Source organism: Sphaeramia orbicularis, chromosome 6 (genome assembly GCF_902148855.1).
Source record: "Sphaeramia orbicularis chromosome 6, fSphaOr1.1, whole genome shotgun sequence".
Classification (NCBI taxonomy): Eukaryota; Metazoa; Chordata; class Actinopteri; order Kurtiformes; family Apogonidae; genus Sphaeramia; species Sphaeramia orbicularis.
This window is the reverse complement of record NC_043962.1, coordinates 46,114,022-46,136,669: the sequence shown is the minus strand read 5'-3', so window position 1 is coordinate 46,136,669 and position 22,648 is coordinate 46,114,022. Positions and strand designations below refer to the sequence as shown.

The 22,648-nt window shown below is 34.3% G+C and overlaps 1 protein-coding gene across 1 annotated transcript; it reads right to left on the bottom strand.

Moving 5' to 3' along the window:
* Nucleotides 1–1,023: 1,023 nt before the first annotated feature.
* Nucleotides 1,024–21,030, bottom strand: mrps35 (mitochondrial ribosomal protein S35). Its single transcript, XM_030137432.1, has 8 exons — nucleotides 20,894–21,030; nucleotides 16,406–16,434; nucleotides 16,127–16,294; nucleotides 14,032–14,092; nucleotides 13,770–13,909; nucleotides 10,785–10,894; nucleotides 10,613–10,682; nucleotides 1,024–1,583 (listed from the first exon to the last, which is right to left on the bottom strand). The coding sequence occupies exons 1-8, from the start codon at nucleotides 21,024–21,026 to the stop codon at nucleotides 1,314–1,316; spliced, it is 981 nt and encodes a 326-aa protein (XP_029993292.1). The 5' UTR covers nucleotides 21,027–21,030; the 3' UTR covers nucleotides 1,024–1,313.
* Nucleotides 21,031–22,648: the final 1,618 nt, after the last annotated feature.

The following is a 22,648-nucleotide window of genomic DNA, read 5'->3' as shown; positions in this document are numbered from 1 at the left end:
TAACCTTCCAGCAGTCCAGCACATCTTCTCAGTGCATTGGGTTTCCCCTGACCTAAAAGTGCAGAGACCACAGACCAAAACTCTTTAAGAAGGGCAAGATACTTTTCAACGGCCAGCTCCTGAATGCATCCTTTCAGTCAGGGGGATGTTCCTTACCCTGACACTGACCAGAAGTTGCGGTAGAAATGGACTGAATGAGGCTTTTATTACATAAGGCCTTAAACCAGGGGTCTCAAACTCATTTTCTTTCAGGGGCCACATTCAGCTCGATTTGATCTCCAGTGGGCCAGACCAGTCAAATAATAACATACTAACCGATAAATAATGACAACTCCAAATTTTTGTATTTGTTTTAGTGTGAAAAAACCCCCCCATTAAATTACAAAAATACTTACTTTTATAAACTGTCCAAACAAAAAAGAATGTGAGTAACCTGAAAAAACTGAAATTTCTTTAGAAAAATAAGTGCAATTTTAACAATATTCTGCCTCAACTTATCATTTCTACATGTGCAATATGGATTGGATCTACAAAGACACTAAACACTTAATAACAGGCAGAAAATAGTTAAAATTGTGCTTAATTTTCTTTAGACATTTCACGTTGTTCATATTCAGGTTATTCACATTTTATTGTTACAGGATAGTTTGTAAATGCAAATATTTTCTTAATTTAATGTCATTTTTTGGACTAAAACAAAGACAAAAAATTTAACCTGTCATTATTTATAGGCCTAATGTAATATTATTATTTTTTTGCACATCAAACTAAGAAGAAAATCTGGAGTCATTATTTTTTGTAGGTTATTCTGCTGTTATTATTTGACTGTAGATCGTATTGTCTGTATGTGGAACCTGAACTAAAATGAGTTCCACAGCCTTGACTGTGGAATTTTTGCACTTTGCAAATTCATCCCACGGGCCGGATTGAAACCTTTAGTGTGTCGCCTTTGGCCCTCAGGCCACATGTTTGAGACCCCTGCCTTAAATCATCATGTTTAGAAACTTCACATTCACCAGACAGTTATGTAGCACAGATTGAGCTTTTATTTTTGTATTAAAGACAGCATCATAAACCTGAAATCATATTTAAGTCACTTAGGTAAATAAATACATTAGCTCAGACACAGGTTTTAATATTGTGATGTAAATTACAACATTATCTACAGTATGCTCTTAACTGTGCTGTGTTGTTACATGAAATCCAAAATAATAGTTGAATGTTAAGAATTTCAGGGCCTAGTATTTAAACAGCTGTATTCCTGCCTCTTTTGGTCACTGTCTTCATATAAACCATTTTGACATTATGCTGTGTTACAGGTTAAGTACTTTCTTGACTGCTTCTTTGTACTGGAGCATGGTGCTCTCGCTCTCGCCTTCATTCTTCAACCTTATGATCGAGTCCTTATAATCCTGCACTTCTGCTATCCCCAGCAGCTGCTTACGCACTTCCTCACTTTCGTCCTCCCCGGCTATTTTCATGCGTATTAATGTATCCAGGATATTCTTTTGGGACGGGCTGTCCTCCCAGCAGTATTCCTCCATGTCTGCCACGGTCTTGTCAGCCTCCCAGGCCTCTGTTTTCTGAGGAATGAAAATAACAGAATATTTATTCACTTCAAAATGTGCCCAGCCAAACATAAAGAAAATAGTTAAACTGGACGAAAATGAAAAGGATCATCAACAAAATGGACAAAAATGAAAAAAATAATCAACAAAATCAACAAACATAAAGAAAATAGTCAACAAACAGGGAAAAAAAATCAAAAGGACAAAAATGAAGGAAAACAAGGACAAAAATTTTAAAAAATAATCAACAAAATGAACAAAGAAAACACTCAACAAACTGGAAAAAAATGAAAAATAATCAACAAACTGGACAAAATGAAGGAAAAAAAACCCCCAAAATGGACAAAAATGAAGGAAAACAAGGACAAAAAAAAAAAAAAAATCAACAAAATGAACAAAGAAAACACTCAACAAACTGGGAAAAAAAAAAAATCAACAAAATGGACAAAAATGAAGGAAAACAAAGACAAAAATGAAAAAATTAACAAAATGAACAAACAGAAAATAGTCAACAAACTGGACAAAAATTAAAACATAATCAACAAACTGGACAAAATTTGAGGGAAAAAAAAGAGAAAAATGAAAAAAAAAAATTCTACAAAATGGACAAAAATTAAAGAAAACAAGGCCAGAAATGAAAAAAAAAAAAAATCAACAAAAGAGACAAAAATGAGGGAATAAACTTATATATAAAACAATATTTGTCATTGTTGAAGTTGTTCAGATCTCTCAAATATTTAAGACCTGAACATAAAGGATAAAAGTGATGTAATACTGTTAAAAATAAATAAATAAATTAAAAATGTACCCAGCCTTGTAGAAAACACATTAAAACACAGCATTTAATTTGGATTCTATGACTCATTAAAAAAAAAAAAAAAAAAGTGTAATTATTCAGTTTTTCTGCAGTTGTAGTACAGTTTGTCTACAAAGTCTCTTTACAATTTAAAAACTTTATTACAAACACAATTGGTAAGTTATGTTAATCAGACTTAGTGGTTATCAAAGTTTATAATCCCATTGCATCCCTGTTGATTAAATAGGTTCTGTTAAATAAACCCTTAAAAATGGCTACTCCTCAAGAAAAGGCACAGTGAATGATGGTTTATTGAAACAAAATCCGATATGTAGACTCAGTGAAACCACAGGATTAAGTATGGAAGACATGCACCATCACGTCCATCAATTTGTGCATTACATGAAATTTATGGAGACAAGTACAGAGTTGGATAAAGGGAGGAGTGGACAGTGAAAATGGCAAGAAATTGAGTAACGTCTTGATGTGTTTTGTGCAACTAAGTGCAAAAAAATTAAGCAAAAAAACTTCAATGTCATCTTTTCATTTTATAATAATTTCCATAGATGTGTCTGTTCATTTGCATTTCGGCTAAAATTTACTTAGGGGGTCAAATGAGTGGCCATTTTTATCAAAAAAAAAAAAGTTGTAAGAAATGCATAAAACTGTGTTGAAATAATGCTAATACATTTGTGCACAGACTACTGATATTATTTGACAGTGGAAGCTATATTTTCAGAAATATTGGATTTTGAATAGCACGTGTATGTGAAAACTTTTGCTGGTGGACGGACGTGACATTACCCATGATGATCTGGTTAGTACCAGTACTTTATTAGTAATAAACTTATAGACTTACTATTGCTAATTCTCCTCTTATTCATAAATGTTAGTATTGTGGATCTAAAACAATAACAGCTGACACAAAAACACAAAATGTGGCAGTGGACGGATGTGACATGGTTGTTACAGATCCCATCATACTGATGCTCGGCAGCCATGTCACCGTTTCCAGAAATGATCCCTGTGCAAAAACTAGGATCAGAATTATTTATTGTATAGTTTATCATCATACTAAAGAGGAAATAACAATATAGAATTGTTATTTTGTTATAAAAAAAATGCTTATTATTAGAAAACTGTTGATTTAAAAAGTGACATGTGACATTCTTAATGTATGTATTGGCGTAACATAAGCAGGATGGATCAGCACCATACTCCATATTGCAACCTGTAAAAATAAAACATGATATGTAGTATATAATCTTGTAAGAAAAATTGGGGAATCTAAAAGAATAGAATATTTGAATTTCAGGTAAATTCAGTTAAAATATAACTTGGCCATTTGTGACATGAAAATATAGCATTAATTGTGATGAAATTGGACATTTTTGACCTGAAAACATAGTTCATATGACCATCAACATGTTGAACAGAACTGAAATCCTGTAAATTTGCATAACTTGCATTAAGTTCCTTTAGGGATTCATTTATATTGATTTCTTATGCACAAAGACATATATAAGACCTGTAAGCGAATTTTAGCCGATTCGTAAAACATCTGTTAAATTGTAAAAAGACTTTATGGACACCATGTATAATCCAGTCCAGTCCAACCCGACTATTAACATACTAGTAATTGTGGAATTGTTTTTCCTGCAGTGAATCAACTAGAAAACAGATGATTTTGTTAAGGATCACACATAACACACATCAAGGAAACGGATGTAAAATATGACGGTCCCTGGTCACCCCCCCCTCAACCCCTACTTTGATGCTCCTCTCACAGAGATAGTATTTCTCCATATGTAGTGCTCCATCCGCTGCCTTTCTAGCTGTCATCGCATTCCCCTGAGAACAATAAGCCCCATTGTGTGGCAGATTAAAGCAGGGCAGCGATAGAGCCTGGGCGCTGCTGCTCTCCAGGTGTTTGAGGTTAATGACCATCATTACCGCTATACATATCAGATCTACACAACATCCGTGTGGATCGAGTCCAGTGAGTCAGAGCAACAGATACTGTGCAAAGGGGGGTGGGGCTGGGGGTCTACCATCAGCGGCCCCTCAAATGTAGAGGATCTTTTACAATGTAAGCATAATCCTAAAAACACAGAAGAGGGGCCTGCGACTCGGATACATACAGGTCAAAACATTTAAGTGTCGGTGTCATCCAGTGGTTCCAGCCTTTTTTGGCTCGTGACCCCATTTTAACATCACAAATGACTGGGAACATTCCAAACGGAGACATTTTTTTTGGCTAAAATTAATTTGTTTTTGATCATGCAATAGTTTGCTATAATGTTAATTTTAGATGACATTTAGTCTATATAATGTATATTATTATGGACGGAGGCAGAAAAGCCAGGTGTAGATTACTGCACAAAGTGAGAATTTTATTTTCCTTGGTCAGAATATGTACAGTCAGTCGAGTATTTACAAGACTGACAATTAATACTGAACCAACAAGAACTCAGACTATGAATAATGAAAGAGCTGCAGCATCTGAAACTGACCACAATGAACATTTGAAAGATACAGTACAGAGCTTCAGTTTCAGCTTCACAGTTTGTCATGTCTTTTATGGATTGGGATGGTCTCTGTCAATTCACTATATATTTTTATTAGTAAGTTTTTATTTTTTATCAGATAGTTGAAATTTCAGGGGACCCCACAGTTGAAAAACACGGGTGTAATTACAGCAGAATGAAAGTCTACTTTACAGTTAAATCTGAGCACAAACAGCTAAATGTTGATTATGCAATAAATTGTTTTAAAAATCAACTATTTATATTAGCCCTTTCATGCATGAATTATGAGAACCTTAATCAAGATTTTTTTCCTGAGTGTTTTTATTCCTCTTTAGGCATGAAAAAAACACTGTGATTGAATTTTTTTTATGAACCTGTTTTTCAAGGAACTGCAAAAACATCCACTCAGATGAACACCATGGGTTTGATTTTTGAAGCAGACAAACATGTATTTACTAATATACTGTGTAAAAACTATAAAATAATTTTTTTAAATGCTACAAATCTAATGTTTTTTCCACATTTTAGCATACTCAAATATTAGTTATTACTCACTTTATGGAGATAATACGCAAAAAGAAAAACCTTTTTGCTTTAAAAAAAAAAAAAGTTAATTACAGTCTAATAACAATAACAAGGAACTGACTGTCACTCAAACATGTTAGTGCAGATCAGGTTTATCAAGAACAGCAAAGTTACAGCAATGGTACGTCCACTCTATTGGCTGATATGGAACGAAAACAATAAAATCCATGAATATATAAGAAAACAGCTTTGAATAGCTGTCCACTGTAGTGACCACTATGCATGAAAGGGTTAAATTCTCACTATATGTGCTATGATTTTACCAAATTATTGCCAGAATATTGTATTTTGGAACTACAGCTCATATAAATCAATTAATATACTGTTCAGGCATGGAGGGGTGCTGCTTTCATCCGCTGAATTCTATGTTGTTGCTAAAAGTTCTGGTAGTGACACAAACTTTCAGGATCTTTCCGGTCATTTCCGTAATACTCCAAAGTGCAATTATAAGGATTTTATACATTTACTTTACTTGCAAATACATCACATTTATGAAAAGAAACAGTTTGTGTCACTGCCAAAACTAAACATGTAACTGTCATTACTGCCTGCTCTAAACACCATGAAAAACACTGTATGATCAATTTATTATTTAGAAACAATGAATTTGATCATTTAGAAGGCAGCGCACAGTGCAGCAGTCCGGAAACACATCCTTTATCTTTAACTTTGATATTAAATACAAATTGTAATTTCATAGTTGACATCAGCCAGGAGTCAGACCTCCCTTGACTACACTGCAAAAATCCAAATCTTACCAAGTGTATTTTTCTCATTTCTAGTCAAAATATCTCATCACGTGTAAAACTAGAAGCACTCTGAGAGCGCAGACCTCCGCCAAGGCAGATCAGTGGGCCCCCCCACCCCCAATCACCACCAAAATTTAATCATTTGTTCCTTGTGCCAGTATCAACATTTCCTGAAATTTTCAACCAAATCCGTCCATAACTTTTTGAGTTATCTTGCACACAAACAGACAAACAAACCAACGGCAACAAAAACATAACCTCCTTGGCGGAGGTAATAAGACATAATCACCTAAAGAGTAACTTTTCAGTGGGATATAAGAATTTATTTTTAGACAATAGATCTTGAAAATCTTATTTCAAGAAATCTTTCCAAGATAATTTTCACTTGTTCCATTGGCAGATTTTTTTTGCTTGAATTAAGCAAAAAAAAAAAAAATCTTGAATTAAGCAAAAAAAAAATAAATCTTGAATTAAGCAAAAAAAAAAAAAAAAATCATGTTTTTGTCCCTTGTTCCATTGGCAGATTTTTTTTTAGCTTAATTCGAGCAAAAACATCATTTTATTTTTTTTTTTGCTTAATTCAAGATTTTTTTTTTTTGCTTAATTCAAGCAAAAACTAGAAGCACTCGGAGAGCGCAGACCTCCGCCAAGGCTGATCAGTGGCTCCCCCGTGGGCCCCCCCGTGGGCCCCCCCCACACCAGGGAGGTTATGTTTTTGCCAGGGTTTGTTTGTTTGTTTGTCTGTTTGTTTGTTTGTCTGTCTGTTAGTGTGCAACATAACTCAAAAAGTTATGGACAGATTTTGATGAAATGTTCTGGTCTGCGCCCCCCCCGTGGGCCCCCCCACCCCCGATCACCACCAAAATTTAATCATTTCTTCCTTATCCCATTTCCAACAAACCCTGAAAATTTCATCAAAATCTGTCCATAACTTTTTGAGTTATGTTGCACACTAACGGACAGACAAACAAACAAACAGACAAACAAACAAACAAACAAACCCTGGCAAAAACATAACCTCCTTGGGGGAGGTAAAAATCTGCCAATGGAACCAGTGAAAATTAGCTTGGACAGATTTCTTGAAATAAGATTTTCAAGATCTGTTGTTTAAAAATAAGTTCTTATATCTCACTGAAAATTTACTCTTTAGGTGATTACATCTTATTTTAAGCGTGATGAGATATTTTGACCAGAAATGAGAAAAATACACTTGGTAAGCTTTAGGTTTTTGCAGTGTGAGCTCATATGCATGGTCATGAACATGTATATTTTGATTTAAGGGACAGCCAAAGCTGAGGAAGCGCAACCGCAGACGGAGTGCCTCTAGCGGTAAACTTCCCTTCATGTTGGAGCTTTGAGCGACCGGCCACAGCACTGGTTGGATTAGCACACAGTGGATTTAGCAGGCAAGGTCCGTCTCCCTGAGTGGGGAGATAAAATCACCTCAGTAGCTGCTAACAATTGGCCTCTTTGTGGGCTAGCGTTACAACCTGAACGCTACGCCACTCTCACAGCTTCCCAAAGCCTGCTGGACAAGCACTGTGCTTTCCATTGTGTGACCAAAAGGGCAACGGACAGTGTTTTGCTTCCTGGCTCCGACGACTTTCCCAACAGAGAATGAGGAGTTTTTAACGTGACTAAGCCACGACGGGAAAAGGCAGAGGCTGTGCGATAGCAGGGGGGGGTCATTTTGTTTTTTTGTGTCTGGCTGCAAATGTATGTGAACAGTGCCTGAGCTGGTGACCTGGTGGCTTGCTTCTCTGATGTGGCATGGTTGGCTTAATGTGAATGAGTATCAGGGTCAACACCTGATAGGGGAGCCTGTTTTCCCCGCCATCTGTGAGGAAATGTCAACTGGACAATGCCGCTGTTTGCCATCCTTCTGCCCATTCAACTCTGATACCTTCCTAATGGGCACAGTCTCACAGATCGCAAAGCAAGATGGACAAGAATTCCCCTGGTAAAAGGTACACTGCCCTGCTGTACGTAAATGTCACCTTAGACATTTCACATAAAATCAAGACTTCACCAGAATAAAGAGTACTATATATAGTGGTTTTTTTTGTTCAAATATAGTTAAAAAAATTACTTTATTTATCCTATAAAGTACAAAATCCCCTCTTCCACAGAGTTTAACAAATTAAATATATAACATTGAGCTAACTGGTCCTCCTAAGATCCAAATGTTTTTACAGAACAGTTAGAATCCATTACAACAAATGACACAATGACCCTGAATAAAACCATGATCTGCAGTTTCTCAGTTCTAATAAGCATTTTAGAAACATTTACCTGATTTACCCTGCACGTTTTACACTGAACCAAAAACAGTTCTCACAACATAAAAACAACTCTGCTTAAGATTGTGTCTTGTGCTCTAGTTTTGATAAAGCACATAATTCAGAGTTTCTTCACATTTTTACAAACACAGTTTCAATTGTTTTCCATGATTTTTACAATAACATCCTTTCCATGAACAGAAACCGTAGGAAAAAAAGGGCAATTTATAACTGGTGATTATTTTCGTATTTACCTCAAAAACTCAGGAAACCTTTTAAAAACCATTACATATTTTCTCAGTTTTTTAACAATACAGGTTTTACAATGTATATATTTTACTCCTGTCTAAATCCGGTTCATTCCCTTGTTTTGTGAATTCAATTTGACACAAAATTCAGACGAGATTTCAAATATTGACTTAAAACTGTTGATTTACAGTTGTTTTTTGATACAGGATATAAAAAAAAACAAAAACCTCCTACTACTAAACAAAAAGACATTTATTTGACAAAAAGTCTGACTTTGAAACAGACCTTTCTGAATTTATGAGATTCCTTTTAATCAAGATGCTCTATACACAATGAACCTTAGTCTCTTAATATTTACATTTTTGGACATTATTTCTATTTCATTTTATGTTTAACTATGCGAGTTTGCATTTGTTGCTAAAATATGATAAAGTAAATATATATATTTTTTAATTGATTTATTTCGAATATGGATATGATACAAGCTTCCTGATTACTACTATTTGACTTCTTTGCACAACATAATATAGAAATGAAAATTCAAGGAAGCATAAAATAATGATACAAGCAAAAAGAAAAGAAAGAAAAAAAAAAAGTCATATTCGAAAAGGAGTGAGAAGAAGCATAGCTTATAGGCTCTCACCCCTTTGTCTAAACCAACAATATGTACATATATACATATATACCCATATACATCTATCCATCTATATATATATATATATATACACACACACACATATATATACATACATATACATACATACACATGTATGCATATACGCACATATACATACCCCTGCGCATACACTTACATATATGTGTACAAATTCATATATACACTGTTCCATACATACACATATACATTCACATAGGCTTCTCTGCCTCTAATCCCTATGCCATATCTATAAGTAAAGGAAAATAGTCAGTAATGATAATTATCAATTATAACTGCTAAACAAAATATTTTTGTACATTTTCTTAAACTGGATAATATTTGGACTTTGCTTGAGTTCCTCACTTAGATTGTTCCATAGCTTAACACCAGAAATTGATAAACAAAAACTTTTTAAGGTTGTTGTCCTGTTTTTGATTTTGAAGTTATGTTCCCCTCTTAATTGATAACATCCCTCCCGATTTCGAAACATTTTTTTGATATTTTCAGGTAACTGTCTGTTTTTTGCCTTGTACATGATTATTGCTGTTTGGTAAGATACGATGTCCGTGATATTCAAATTCAAATGATCAATCCCCCCCCCCCAAAAAAAAAACTGAAATCCTGCACAAATCACAGACTGTAGGTGATTCTGAGAAAGAACCATACATCCCTGAAGTTTTTTCTACAATGTCTCTAAAAATTTTGATGATTTTGTTTTATAATGCCAAAAAATTCAACATTGACTTTCCTGGCTTTTCATGGCTCTGAACCTTGAAAACAAGGTCAAATCTTTCACAGTATCAAAGTGATATGTCAGTGTTTTTTTACAGCTTATTTTTCCTGCCCTCCAGCAAAAAATAAAAAATAGAAAAATATATTTTGTGCACATTTGAGGTCCAACTAACAGGATTACCTTTATACCATTATACGGCACACATCAAATGAGTCAGCAGCTTTTTCCTGTTATGTTTGGGTTCACAGGATCAGGTTTTATTATTTGTTAGAACTTGAACAAACACCTTTAAAGTATAAAAAAAACATTACACGTACAAACCAGTGTCCTTTAAATGAATGTGTACTTATTGAAAGAAGACAAAAGCTGAGTAAACGAAAAGAAAAAGATCGAAAGGAAAACGTCGCAGAGAAAATAGATAATCCAAAGTAGAAAGACTTTAGTAAGAATAGAAAATCTGTCAAACTCACCCATGATTCGTGGTAAAGGACAGTCAGCAGGTACATGCTATAGTCATAATTCTGTTGTCGCAATGGGCAGCTGATGAAGAGACAAATAAAGACAAAAAGGAAAGGATTTAAGCACATCTCTTGGTATTCTGTATGTTGAAGAAAATCTGTATTTTTAGGCGGTACTGTTCACCTGTCAGTAGTGATGGTGAGAATATCTGTTTCTTTGCAGTATCTCTCTCCAACGAGTTTCAGCATTTTCTTCCGTGCGTGATCATCCAGATTTAAACTGGACAGCTTTACCTGTGAAAGCATCGAGGTCAGACGTTATCACAACAACATAAATAACCTGTATATTGAAAACTATATAGACGTAGAATATGCGGCTTTGGAAATTATTATTCTTAGACCACTGTGATGAGACGCTGAAATGTGTTTTCTGCCTTTTCTTTGTGGATCTTAGAGGAGTCCTGACTGTATTTAGAAAAGCTGTTTCGCTGATTCCAAGTTTCTCAGCAGTAACACTCATTTTATTTCACTATACATAGAATCAAAATAACAGTCGTCTCTTATTACACAACTCTCTTCTCATAATAGTAATAATAATAATGGATTAGATTTATATAGCTCTTTTCTATTAACACATACTCAAAGCGCGTACAATGGATCCATTATTCATTCACTCGCATTCACACATACATTGCTCATTTTAAGCTTCATTTTCTTAGCATCATCAAAAGGTTTCAGTGTTTTACTGCATTTACTCATGCAACTTTTGACTTTCAGCATTCAGCTACTTTTGAACACTGTTCTGACCATCAGGAGGTGTGAAAAAACGGCAAATAACCTTTTTTCCAACTTTTACTCAAGATAAATATTACTAATAAATAAATAAAATAAACCAATCAGCCCTTCACTGTTAAAGACCTCAAACTATTTTTTTGTGGAGATTTCCAATTTTTTTTTCTCTACATTTAATCTTTCCTAAGTGACTTACAACCATTTACTATTATCATATTATTCTCAGCATGATGCCATTTTCAGTGGAATTTAGGTGTGAAACTGCATTTTACCTGAATTATTTACATGTATTCATAGGATGGTTCAAAAGTGATTAAACATCAGCATCAGTAGATGTTTTTTGTCACTGGTGGCTGTTTACGTCTTTGAGAGTTAAACTGGAAAGAGATTATGATTTAACATGTACTGTAATAATTATTGACTGATTGATTGATATTAAAAATTTAATCATAGTAAAAAAAATTCCAACATCTCCCAAATACAGCTGAATCACAAGAACAAATATTTCAGTTTGTGATTTTATTATGTATTTTGTTGCCTATTATGAATTTGACTGCAGTTGGTTAACCACTTTGATAAATGTCAAAGTTCTCAGGCTTTATGCTTTCAGTTCTGTTGAATTCATACAGTAAACCCACAGGCAGGCTTTTAATCACTTCCAGAGTCGAGTGTCTGAAATGGTTTAGTTATTACATTACTATATAATGTGTTATATATTATTATGTAAAGCCTATAGGTAGATTTCAGCAGTGCATCCTGTACCTGTTTAATTAAAGTACAAACACAGGTCAAACTCATGTCTCCTACACTGACGCATGCAGATTCTTCACTCTGGGGCTTTAAATCCTATTCCCTATACAGATGAAATCACAGTATTTATGTTGTGTACCGGAGTCACCTAAGCCCCTTGCAGGGAGGATAAAAAAACAACAGATTACTGCTTCATAAGACTGTTTTTCATGGCTTTGACTTATATAATATGAGGGCAACCAAAAGCATTTATATGTCACGTAAGGGCGCACACACAGATCCTATAGGCACTGACCTCACTAAGCATATCTGTGGACTTAGAACTGCAAGAACCCAGATGCAGTTTTTATTTCCAGGATTTTGCACAAACTCCGTCTATACTTCCCCCTATTTAAAAAAACACCCAAACTAAATAACAGCAGTAGACTGGAGTGAAAGTATCTGTTATTTAATTTTAGGTGAACGAAGAATGCTGGACTGGGTCCATTTGTTCTGGATTCAGAACCTAACTATGAGATTTGCTCTCCAATCTTTCCTCCTGTCTAATCCACATGGATTACTGCTGGAATAATTCCTACCTTACTGATATAATCTAAGGCAAAGTGTCAGTGGAGCAGATGGCTGATGATTAAAGGTAAAAATAACACGTATTCACCTGGGAACACTACAACTGTGTCAACTTTAACACTTCTTGTTTTTGTGTTTGGCCTAGAACGCAGGATTTCTTTGGAAGCAATGCAGATTGCAAAACCTATACGATTATCTTATGTAAATATATTCAAATGTGTGTATCAAAATGTGGATTAGCACAGCTGAACAATATGGCGCACGAGCCAAAAAACAAACCAAAACAAACACGTGAATGAATGAGAGCTCTTTGCTTTGGCACAAAGCTTTTAGCTGCTAAATAGACTGTGTTGTGTTTTGCTCCATTACATAATGCACATCTTTATAATTAGAAACCAAGGCCAAGTGATTATTAAACTGGTAAATAATAATAAATATAATCTTATAGTTAATCATTGTATTATAGAAATGAATACTGATCTGTTTTTATGCCTTTGGGTTTAACTGTAATGTGCTTAATTCATGTTCCATGGTCATTTACTTGCATTTTACATAAAATATTTTTATAGGTTTGTATAAATTCCTTTGGCTGATGAGGAAGGGTTTCATATTGACAGATTAGGGGAGAGGGATTAAGAGGAATATGAGTATCTCAAGTGTAATTCTCAGCCAGTTTTGATTTTTCTTTGAGAGCATACAGTTTATTTTTTAATTCAACACTGACCAAAGAAAGCCCAGCTTGTAGTAGACGTAAGAACATCTTGACATAACTCAAATGTGACATAATTTCCTGAATTAATCTGTACGTAGATTTCATGACTTGATTTCTTAGGTCTGGGGTCAATGAACAATGAGCATCTTCCCAGATAAATCACAGGGACATAAGGTCAGGATGTCAGATGGTGATTACGCGTCCCTCTAAATCTTCAATCTCATTTTTACAGGCTTGGATTCTCCACGGTTAACTTTCTATATACTGGAAGAATCAAACTGAAGCAAACATCATTAAGTGATGGCACAAACATCAGGGAATTACAAATGGTATGGCGGGAAAACTCACTCTGAGATGAACGACGCGGGCCGAAGGGTTTCTGAGGGAAGGGCCGGCAGACACGTAGTCTGTGCTTTCTACCTTGACGGGGAAAAACTGGTCACATTTGGCATCGGTGTCCAAAGCCGAGGGCCACTCTGTACAGAACGCTGAAAGCACAGAAAAACATTTTATAACAAAGTCTGACAATTTTGGGTTAAATATAATCGATGTTGCTAAAGCACAGTACAAAGAAATATTTTCTGTGTCTTTAAAATTCAGGGGAACTTACGTTTTAGAGCTTCACAATGTTTCTTGATGGCACCTGGTGTCAAATGCAGAAAATTTGGTATCTGAAAGAGGTAAGTATTTAAGTATAAGAAAATGCATAAACAGATATTAAAAGGCTGCTCTCACAGTAACATGAAAATGTGCTGCTGTATTAATATTTGCATCCTGAGAAGCACAAAAGCAGCGACCACAAACTTAAAAGGGCAGAGTTACCAGCTTCAATATCTGTGTGCCTTTTTGCTTTATTTTATTTTTAATTCATTTATTTTTAATCTTCTTTCCCCTTATTTATTTATTTAAGTGTATGTGAACTTACAAATATGCATGTGTGTGGGTATATATATGTGTCTGGCTGTGTATTTATGTGTTTGAAGGGGGTTTACACATTTCTGTATGTAAGTATATTATGTCTGGCTGTATGTAAACTTAACGAAGGTCTAGTACTTGCGGTGGGTGGGATGGGGGGGGGGCAGGTGGACAGGAACTGGATACAACTGTTTCATGTTCACATTGTACATTTCTTGTTGTGCATTTAAAAATTGAAGATAAAAAAGACCTTAATCACAAAAAAAAAAAAAAAAAAAAAAGGGGCAGAGTTACTTAAGTTTAATACCCTTTAACTGGGGAGTAAACAAACACAGAATTATGTAATACATTCTATAATCTAAAAAAAAAAAAAAAAGATCTGATCTAATCTTATTTTGGATTATGTTTGGACATAACATGAGCTGTATTTTATAAAACTGTTTTTTTTTTTTGTTTTTGTTTTTTACCATAATGTAGATAATGCATTGCCATTTGGTCCTTTGTGCTTGAGCAAGAGAATAAAATCAATGTTGTTAGACCGCATGGCAAATTTCCAGCTGTGGCGGGTGAGGGCAGTGGATCTGCAAGTGGCTTGAGTCCAGATGGAGCAGCTGGTGTCTGCACACAGCAGCTCAGTAATCCGGGCACAGAGTCAGAGCCATGAGGGTCGTGAGCAGAGCAAAAAGAGCTCCAAAAGTACAGCTAGAGCACTGCCCTGTTCATTCTAACATAATGAAAACGGGCTGAAAAATGCCAAGAAGGACAAGTCAGAGATGTCACATGTAGGCTAGAGTTCACCAAGACTTAGCTCTGTAGAAGCATTTGGGCCTGGCCAAGCAAGTGACAGAGTGAGAAAGTACTGTGCAGCAATACTAATCATTCCGTATCTGTTTTTAAAAAAATAATTGAACAGCAAGCATAATAGCTCAAACTGTAGGTCTAAACAAGTACTTTAACATGCCGTTAAGGAATAATAACCAAATATTTAAGAAAAACATGAATCATCTCTGACAAAGTAACGGAGTGAGGAAAAATATACAGCAGTTATTCAAGGTCTGGAAAAAATCCCAAAAAGTGCTGTTGTTCAAGGAAAGTGCAAATATGTAGCATACCGCACTTTTCTTAATATATGAGAGTACATATTATATAAAAATGAAACTGGTATGATTTCTATTTTAGTTTTAAAAGACATTAATTCATGGTAATGGAGTAAGAATCCAAAAAACTAACAGAGTGAGGGGTTTGTTCAGTGTGATGCACCAGAATAATAATAAAGATTTTATTAAGATACTGATAAAATTATCAGTCTTTCGCGACATATGTTTCATTACTATATTTAATATACATCTTTCTGCATTAAAAAAAAAAAAATAATAATAATAACATTCAAAATTATTGTAGTATTTGATTATTATGAAATATAAGATTAGACACAGGCATATATTTGGAACATATTTATTTACACATTACTATTTATATTCTGAATTTACGCTGTATAAATTAATTTACAACCTTTACTGTTCTTAATTTACACTGCATTCTCATATATTTTCTTATATATCCAGTTGTAATTCAGGTACAAATTATATAAACACAATTTTAGAAACTAGAGATATATGTCTTTCATGCCAAGTAACCAAAAATATAGTTTTACAGAAAAAAGACCCTGATGTTCATGTTCACTTGGCCACGCCCATTGGCTGTCCTTACTTCTGTATCTAATAGAAAGGCCTACATGTTGCTTTGTATTCTGGTTCTTCAAACAGTGTGGGAAAATAATAAAGTCTGACCTTGATAAGCTCCAAGTTACCGTTCTTCTCAGGGGGGGCACCTCCCTTTACAGGACTTCCCATCCTCACAGGTAAAGGGACAGAACTGGGTCTAAATGTAGTGGCTATTGGATAAACTGCAGCCCAGTCCTGATCCACTGGCATCTTTTTTGTCCTGGGCTCCTGTGACTGAAACCAAATGAAGAACTCTTAAGGTACAGGTCTTCTTTGTAGAATCATCTGATGAATTTGTTGTTAAATGAAGACACATATACACACACACAACAGCAGTATACTTACTTCTCTCTTGGGTTTTCTGCCTCTGTCATCTCCAAGTGGGAAGCAAAAGGTGGGATACAATCATTATATAAAGGATGAACACAACACCCAAGTCAAGTAAATAATGAATCAGTGATTAAATTCTAGCTCATATTTTCTTTTAGCCTGTACATCCAGTTTAATAACTCAATATGAGCCATTGGTCCCCAAGTTTTGCCTATGTCACTATTTGTAAAACACCCTATAGACAACTTAATTTCTCAGATGCAACTATTTCTGAGCTGATAATATGTATATATTTTGACCTAAACAGTGTACTATATGTATTTATATATGATGTATTTATAGGTAAATGTATAATCCATAGTCTGTAATAGAGGTGGGTCCATCCTATTTGCATGTTCAACTTTCAGCTGAGTGGCCTGTCCTTCACAATGAAAAAAAATGATATAAGGTACTGTCTGTGACTGCAAAATCTTTAAAGGCCATGCAAAGCCACTGTAAGACCAGGACAACTGTTGAACAAGATGTTATATGGATATGAATCTATTAAACAGAATAGGAACAAATCTACAGCAAACTTTGTCTACTTTTAGGTACTAATGCCTGAAAACAGAATCATATCAAAACATAACATTAAGTGCAATAGTAGTGCATAGTAAATTGAATTGATCCACAGTGATACATTTAAGAATATAAAAAGATTTTCTGAGAATTACAGAAAAAAAAAGAAAAACTGTCTATACACGTAGTAATACACAATTCTGAATATAGTCAGAGGTTTCAGGTAAACAGTTCCATAATGTATTAAAAACTTATGTATTCACTAAATTTTAGTGGAAAATAACCTCTAGTATAAGGGTAAAAATTATTTAGAACAATCCGTAAATCATCTCCTACGTAATGCGTGTATAAATATAATAATAAAATGTGAATATTAATATATTCAAGTTGATTCATTTCATGTGGGTTTTTACTTTGACATGTCCATCCTATCTGCATGTTCAACTGGCTCAAGGTTTTAACAAATAATGTATTTTAGGAAATATAACAATCATATGATTGAAGAAAATAACAACTGTCATTAAAGCAGTACAGTAATCAGCTTTAATACTATATTATCTATTACTTCTTCTAGTAGTTTGACCAATTATCTTGATATCTCCATCCACACGGCAACATTTGTTGGAGGTGTTGGAGAACAATGGGATTAGTCCCTTTGGCATTTTATAAGAAACATTAAAAGGCCTCGTTTCTTCACCAGTAAACCAATATTGATTGACAGATATGGTGCCATCACACTGGTGTAATACTGCAACAGTATTTACAAATGATAGAAATTAATTTTACACATTACTGAGAAAATAGAAACACCCACAAAATTTAAGTGAGGTGAATTCTTTGTACAGAGAAAGTGTGGATAACTCATGTTAGTGCTCAGTTTATTTAGCTGACTAGCATCTCATTCAATAGATACTTTTGAAAGTTTAGGACTTCTCATCCAGTATTTACTTATGGCAGGCAGTGATTAATAATAAATACTGATTGATGTGTAACTATATTTTCTATTTTATATAAGTCTATATTAGTATCGCACACAAATATCCCATTTAGGTTGTGCCTCATATACAGTGTACAAAGTATTGATGGATTACATTGTTCTCTGCTTCTTTTATTATTATTAAGAAGATTTCCAGCTTTTGTAACTATGCTTGGTGCAAATTAATTTCCTTGCATGGACTGAAAACATAACATCATACACATTATCCTTTACTGCATATATTTATTTATCATTATATGTATAATTTCACTTTGGCATTATTAAAGAATGTTCTTATAATAGACATTAACAATTTTTTTTTCTCATTGTCAAAATAAGTATTTTTATTGTTTTTAAATTAGTACAAGTATGAAACTACATTAACCCATGAAGACCCAGCACTACTTTTGTGTCAGTTCTCAAGTGAAATTTTCTTTATATTTAACCTTTCTTAAGTGATTTATCACCCTTTATTATGATATTATCTTCTGTATCTTGCATTTTATCAGCATAAATTATGTATTTTGCTGTATTTGATTTACTGATCATGTAGATGTTCACAAAAGCCCAGATTTAAGTTGAGGGTTAGTATATCAAAAACAGAAAAAACTGCAGAAAAAGTGACATTTTCAGGAAAATATATCATTAACTGAACATAAAAACAAGCATCTCCATCTGCTGTCATTGATCCAACTCCATGGGTTTTACTGGTGAATCAATGCTGTAGAAGATGACGGTGTTTCTATGTTCACTACGGAGCCTCTGAATGTACAAATGGGTCACATATGATGATCATGAAAAGATGACAAACTGTATATTACACCAATTATTTACATGTATTGATAGGATAAATGGATCAACGGACATTAAACAGTTTACATCAATAGATGGTTTGGTCGATGACGGATGTTTGGGTCTTTATGGGTTAAGAATCAGGTGTAAGATATCATGTCACATCTCACAGTGTTTATAGTATGAATACAGGTGAATTCAGCCTGATTAAAACCTGTAAAACATGACATTTAACACATCCAAAGTCAGAATTAGAACATGTTGAAGATGAGCACGAGTCAAACAAAACACTTTTAAACTATTTTATTTTTAGTTGGCTAAAATTTACTTAGGGGGTCAAATGAGTGGCCATTTTTGTAAAAAAAAAAAAAAGTTGTAAGAAATGCATAGAACTGTGTTGAAATAATGCTAATACATTTGTGCACAGACTACTGATATTATTTGACAGAGAAAGCTATATTTTCAGAAATACTGGATTTTGAATAGCAGGTGTATGTGAAAACTTTTGCTGGTGGACGGACGTGACATTACCCATGATGATCTGCTCAGTACCAGTACTTTATTAGTAATAAACTTTTAGACTTACTATTACGAACTATCCTCTTATTCATAAATGTTAGTATTGTGGATCTAAAACAATAACAGCTGACACAAAAACACAAAATGTGGCAGTGGACGGATGTGACATGGTTGTTACAGATCCCATCATACTGATGCTCGGCAGCCATGTCACCGTTTCCACAAATGATCCCTATGCAAAAACTAGGATCAGAATTATTTATTGTATAGTTTATCATCATACTAAAGAGTAAATAACACTATAGAAGTGTTATTTCTTTATAAAAATGCTTATTATTAGAAAACTGTTGATTTAAAAAGTCACGTGTGACATTCTTAACCCTTTCATGCATGAATTATGAGAACCTTAGTCAGGATTTTTTTTCTGAGTGTTTTTAGAGTGTTCCTTTTTAGGCACGAAAAAACAATGCAATTGAATTTTTTTAATGAACCTATTTTTCATGGAGTTCCAAAAATTGTCCACTCAGCTGGACACCATGTGTTTAATTTTTGAAGCAAAGAACCATGTATTTAAAACGCAAGATCAGAAAGTGATATACTGTATGAAAACTATGAAATAAAAACATTTTTAATGCAGCTAATCTGATGTTTTCTCACATTTTATCATATTTCCAATTTTTATAGCAATTTATTTACACTCAAACATGTTACTGCAGATCAAGTTTATCAAGAACAGCAAAGTTTCAGTAATGGTATGAATGTCAGCGTATTATGGGATGGTGCATAAGTATCCACTGTGTTGGCTGATATGGAACTAAAACAACAAAACCCACGAATATATAAGAGAACAGCTGGAGAAGAACTGTCCACTGTGGTGACTACTGTGCATGAAAGGGTTAATGTATGTATTGGCGTAACATAAGCAGGATGGATCAGCACCATACTCCATATTGCAACCTGTAAAAATAAAACATGTGATATGTAGTATATAATCTTGCAAGAAAAATTGGGGAATCTAAAAGAACAGAATATTTGTTTTTCAGGTAAATTCAGTTCAAATATAACTTGGCCATTTGTGACATGAAAATATAGCATTAATTGTGATAAAACTGGACATTTTTGACCTGAAAACATAGTTCATATGATCATCAACATGTTGCAACAGAACTGAAATGCTGTAAATTTGCATAACTTGCATTTACCAACACACAGTTCCTTTGGGGATTCACTTACATTGATTTCTTATGCACAAAGACATATATAAGACCTGTAAGCAAATTTTAGCCGTAGTATATTTAATATACTGTTGTTTAGTTTTTATTTTTCATCATTTCAGACATTAACAACATTATTATTGTTGTAAATGTAGAAATGACATTCAAATTCTGACATCGGGAAGGACTACAGTTACAGCCTATATAAATCCCTCACTCACCAGGAAAATCATTTAGATAATTTAGATTTTTTTTTTAGTTATTTATCTGTAAATTTTAGATATACAACATTACATATATTAAATACACAGACAGATAATGCCATATAAATACCAGATGGATGCCCTTAGATAACGTCAGTGTGTGTATGTAAAACAGCTAGCTAACCGTGCAGCTACATCTTCGACACAACATCAACTATTTAGCACCGACACCGAAACTTACCTTTATTTTCAGGAGGTGAATTTACAGACACACGAGTCCCGTAAGTAACCCTGCTTGTTAGGTTATTTAGACCATTAAAAGGCACATTTATTCGACCTAGAGACAAAAACGCCTTGCCTGTGTAGGAAGCCATGTTTTTCCATATATCTACGGAAAGCGGCGAGGGACAATAAACGTAAGGGAAACTTTTCACGCGCTGTGTGTGATTAGTGCCCCCTGCAGGTGAGCGCGCACAGGTGTGAAATCAAAGAGCACTGGGTACGACGGGATACCATGACGAGGTAATATGTTAGTTCAAAGGAATAAATATCAGAATAAGTTATTTTAAAGCCATAAAGAGCCGTAGGTCGTCTTCATTAATAATTAGTCTGTAGTATTGTGTGTGAGCAGGCGACCATCCACGTGTGACCAGCAGCTGTCCCTCCGCCAGCTGCTGCTTTGCATTTTGATGCATTCACGTACCCTCTTACAATCGGATTTCTGGCTTTGAAACTAACCTCTGCTAATACACGTACCTACACACACTGAAAAAGTAATAACTCTATTAGTCTGGGGATGCAAACACAGCGTTTTTACAAAAGTACAATAGTTTGAGCAAACGGTAATAATAAACACTGGTTGCATCCAAATTTACATGTGAATATTTGAGCTTATGTTTTAAAAGTGTATATGATGTACGGTAGGTTTGCAAAAAAGTGTTTCAGACAATAAAAATTGCTGTTAGACATGGTTCTGCTGGAATTATAACGTCCACATTGCAAATATATTAACTGGCAGTGACATGAACGCTACAATGTTAATGGGTTCCGTGTAATTAGTGTCATGTTTTATTAAGGCAGAGAAACACAATGAGCTAAGTATTCAAGACTGTTAATGTTAAAGGTGTGGATTAAAACTTTCGGTTTTACTGCATCCAGCACAACAACATAACACAGTCCAAACTGTCCAATTCTGGTTTTACTTGTAGCCTGATCCTCAACAGTTTCTGATTGATAATTATATTTTTCTTCTGTATGTGTTTTGGTGCCTAACCCATCCCACACAACACATAAATCCCACATTAAAAGTCTGTATAGTCTTTGCTATGTATTTTTCTACATGGATTGATAGTAACTATGTCAGAAGTAAATAGAAAAAAGTGCCACATTACTTTGCTGAAGTAATGTGGCCAATTTTGTTTGTCATCAACCCAAAACAATGCAGTTCGCAACCACAAAAACATTTACCATAAATGCAGCTGCATTTATGCATTATCATACAATGTGACTGCCAACGCCACCCAAAAACTTACAGAATTGGAGCTATCAGCCACAAGAAGTTGCATCCAACTTTTTTTTTTTTTTTAATATTTTTATTGAAAAGTATGGCACAACAAAGACAAACTCAACAATTCAGGCAGTACAAATCTGACAGAAAAGTATAATAGTCACTGTCCTGTCAAAACAACAACAACAACAACAACAACAAAAAACCTTGAATTCAGAGCCACACTTAGCATTTGTCTTTTTTTTTTTTTTGAACAAGGTGTACAAGAACCAAACCCACAATGAAAATAAGAAAAAGAAAAAAAAAAAAAAAAAAAAAATTACCCTGAAAACCAAAAGTAAAATCACATATGTACAGGAAAGAAAATTTTGTAGTAAAACGGATATGTGTTCGTTTATATCCAACTTTAATTAACCAATAACAAATCACAGCATTCTGTTCAAATATGAAAACAGCGAACACTATTTCCAGTAAACTTATGGAAAAAAT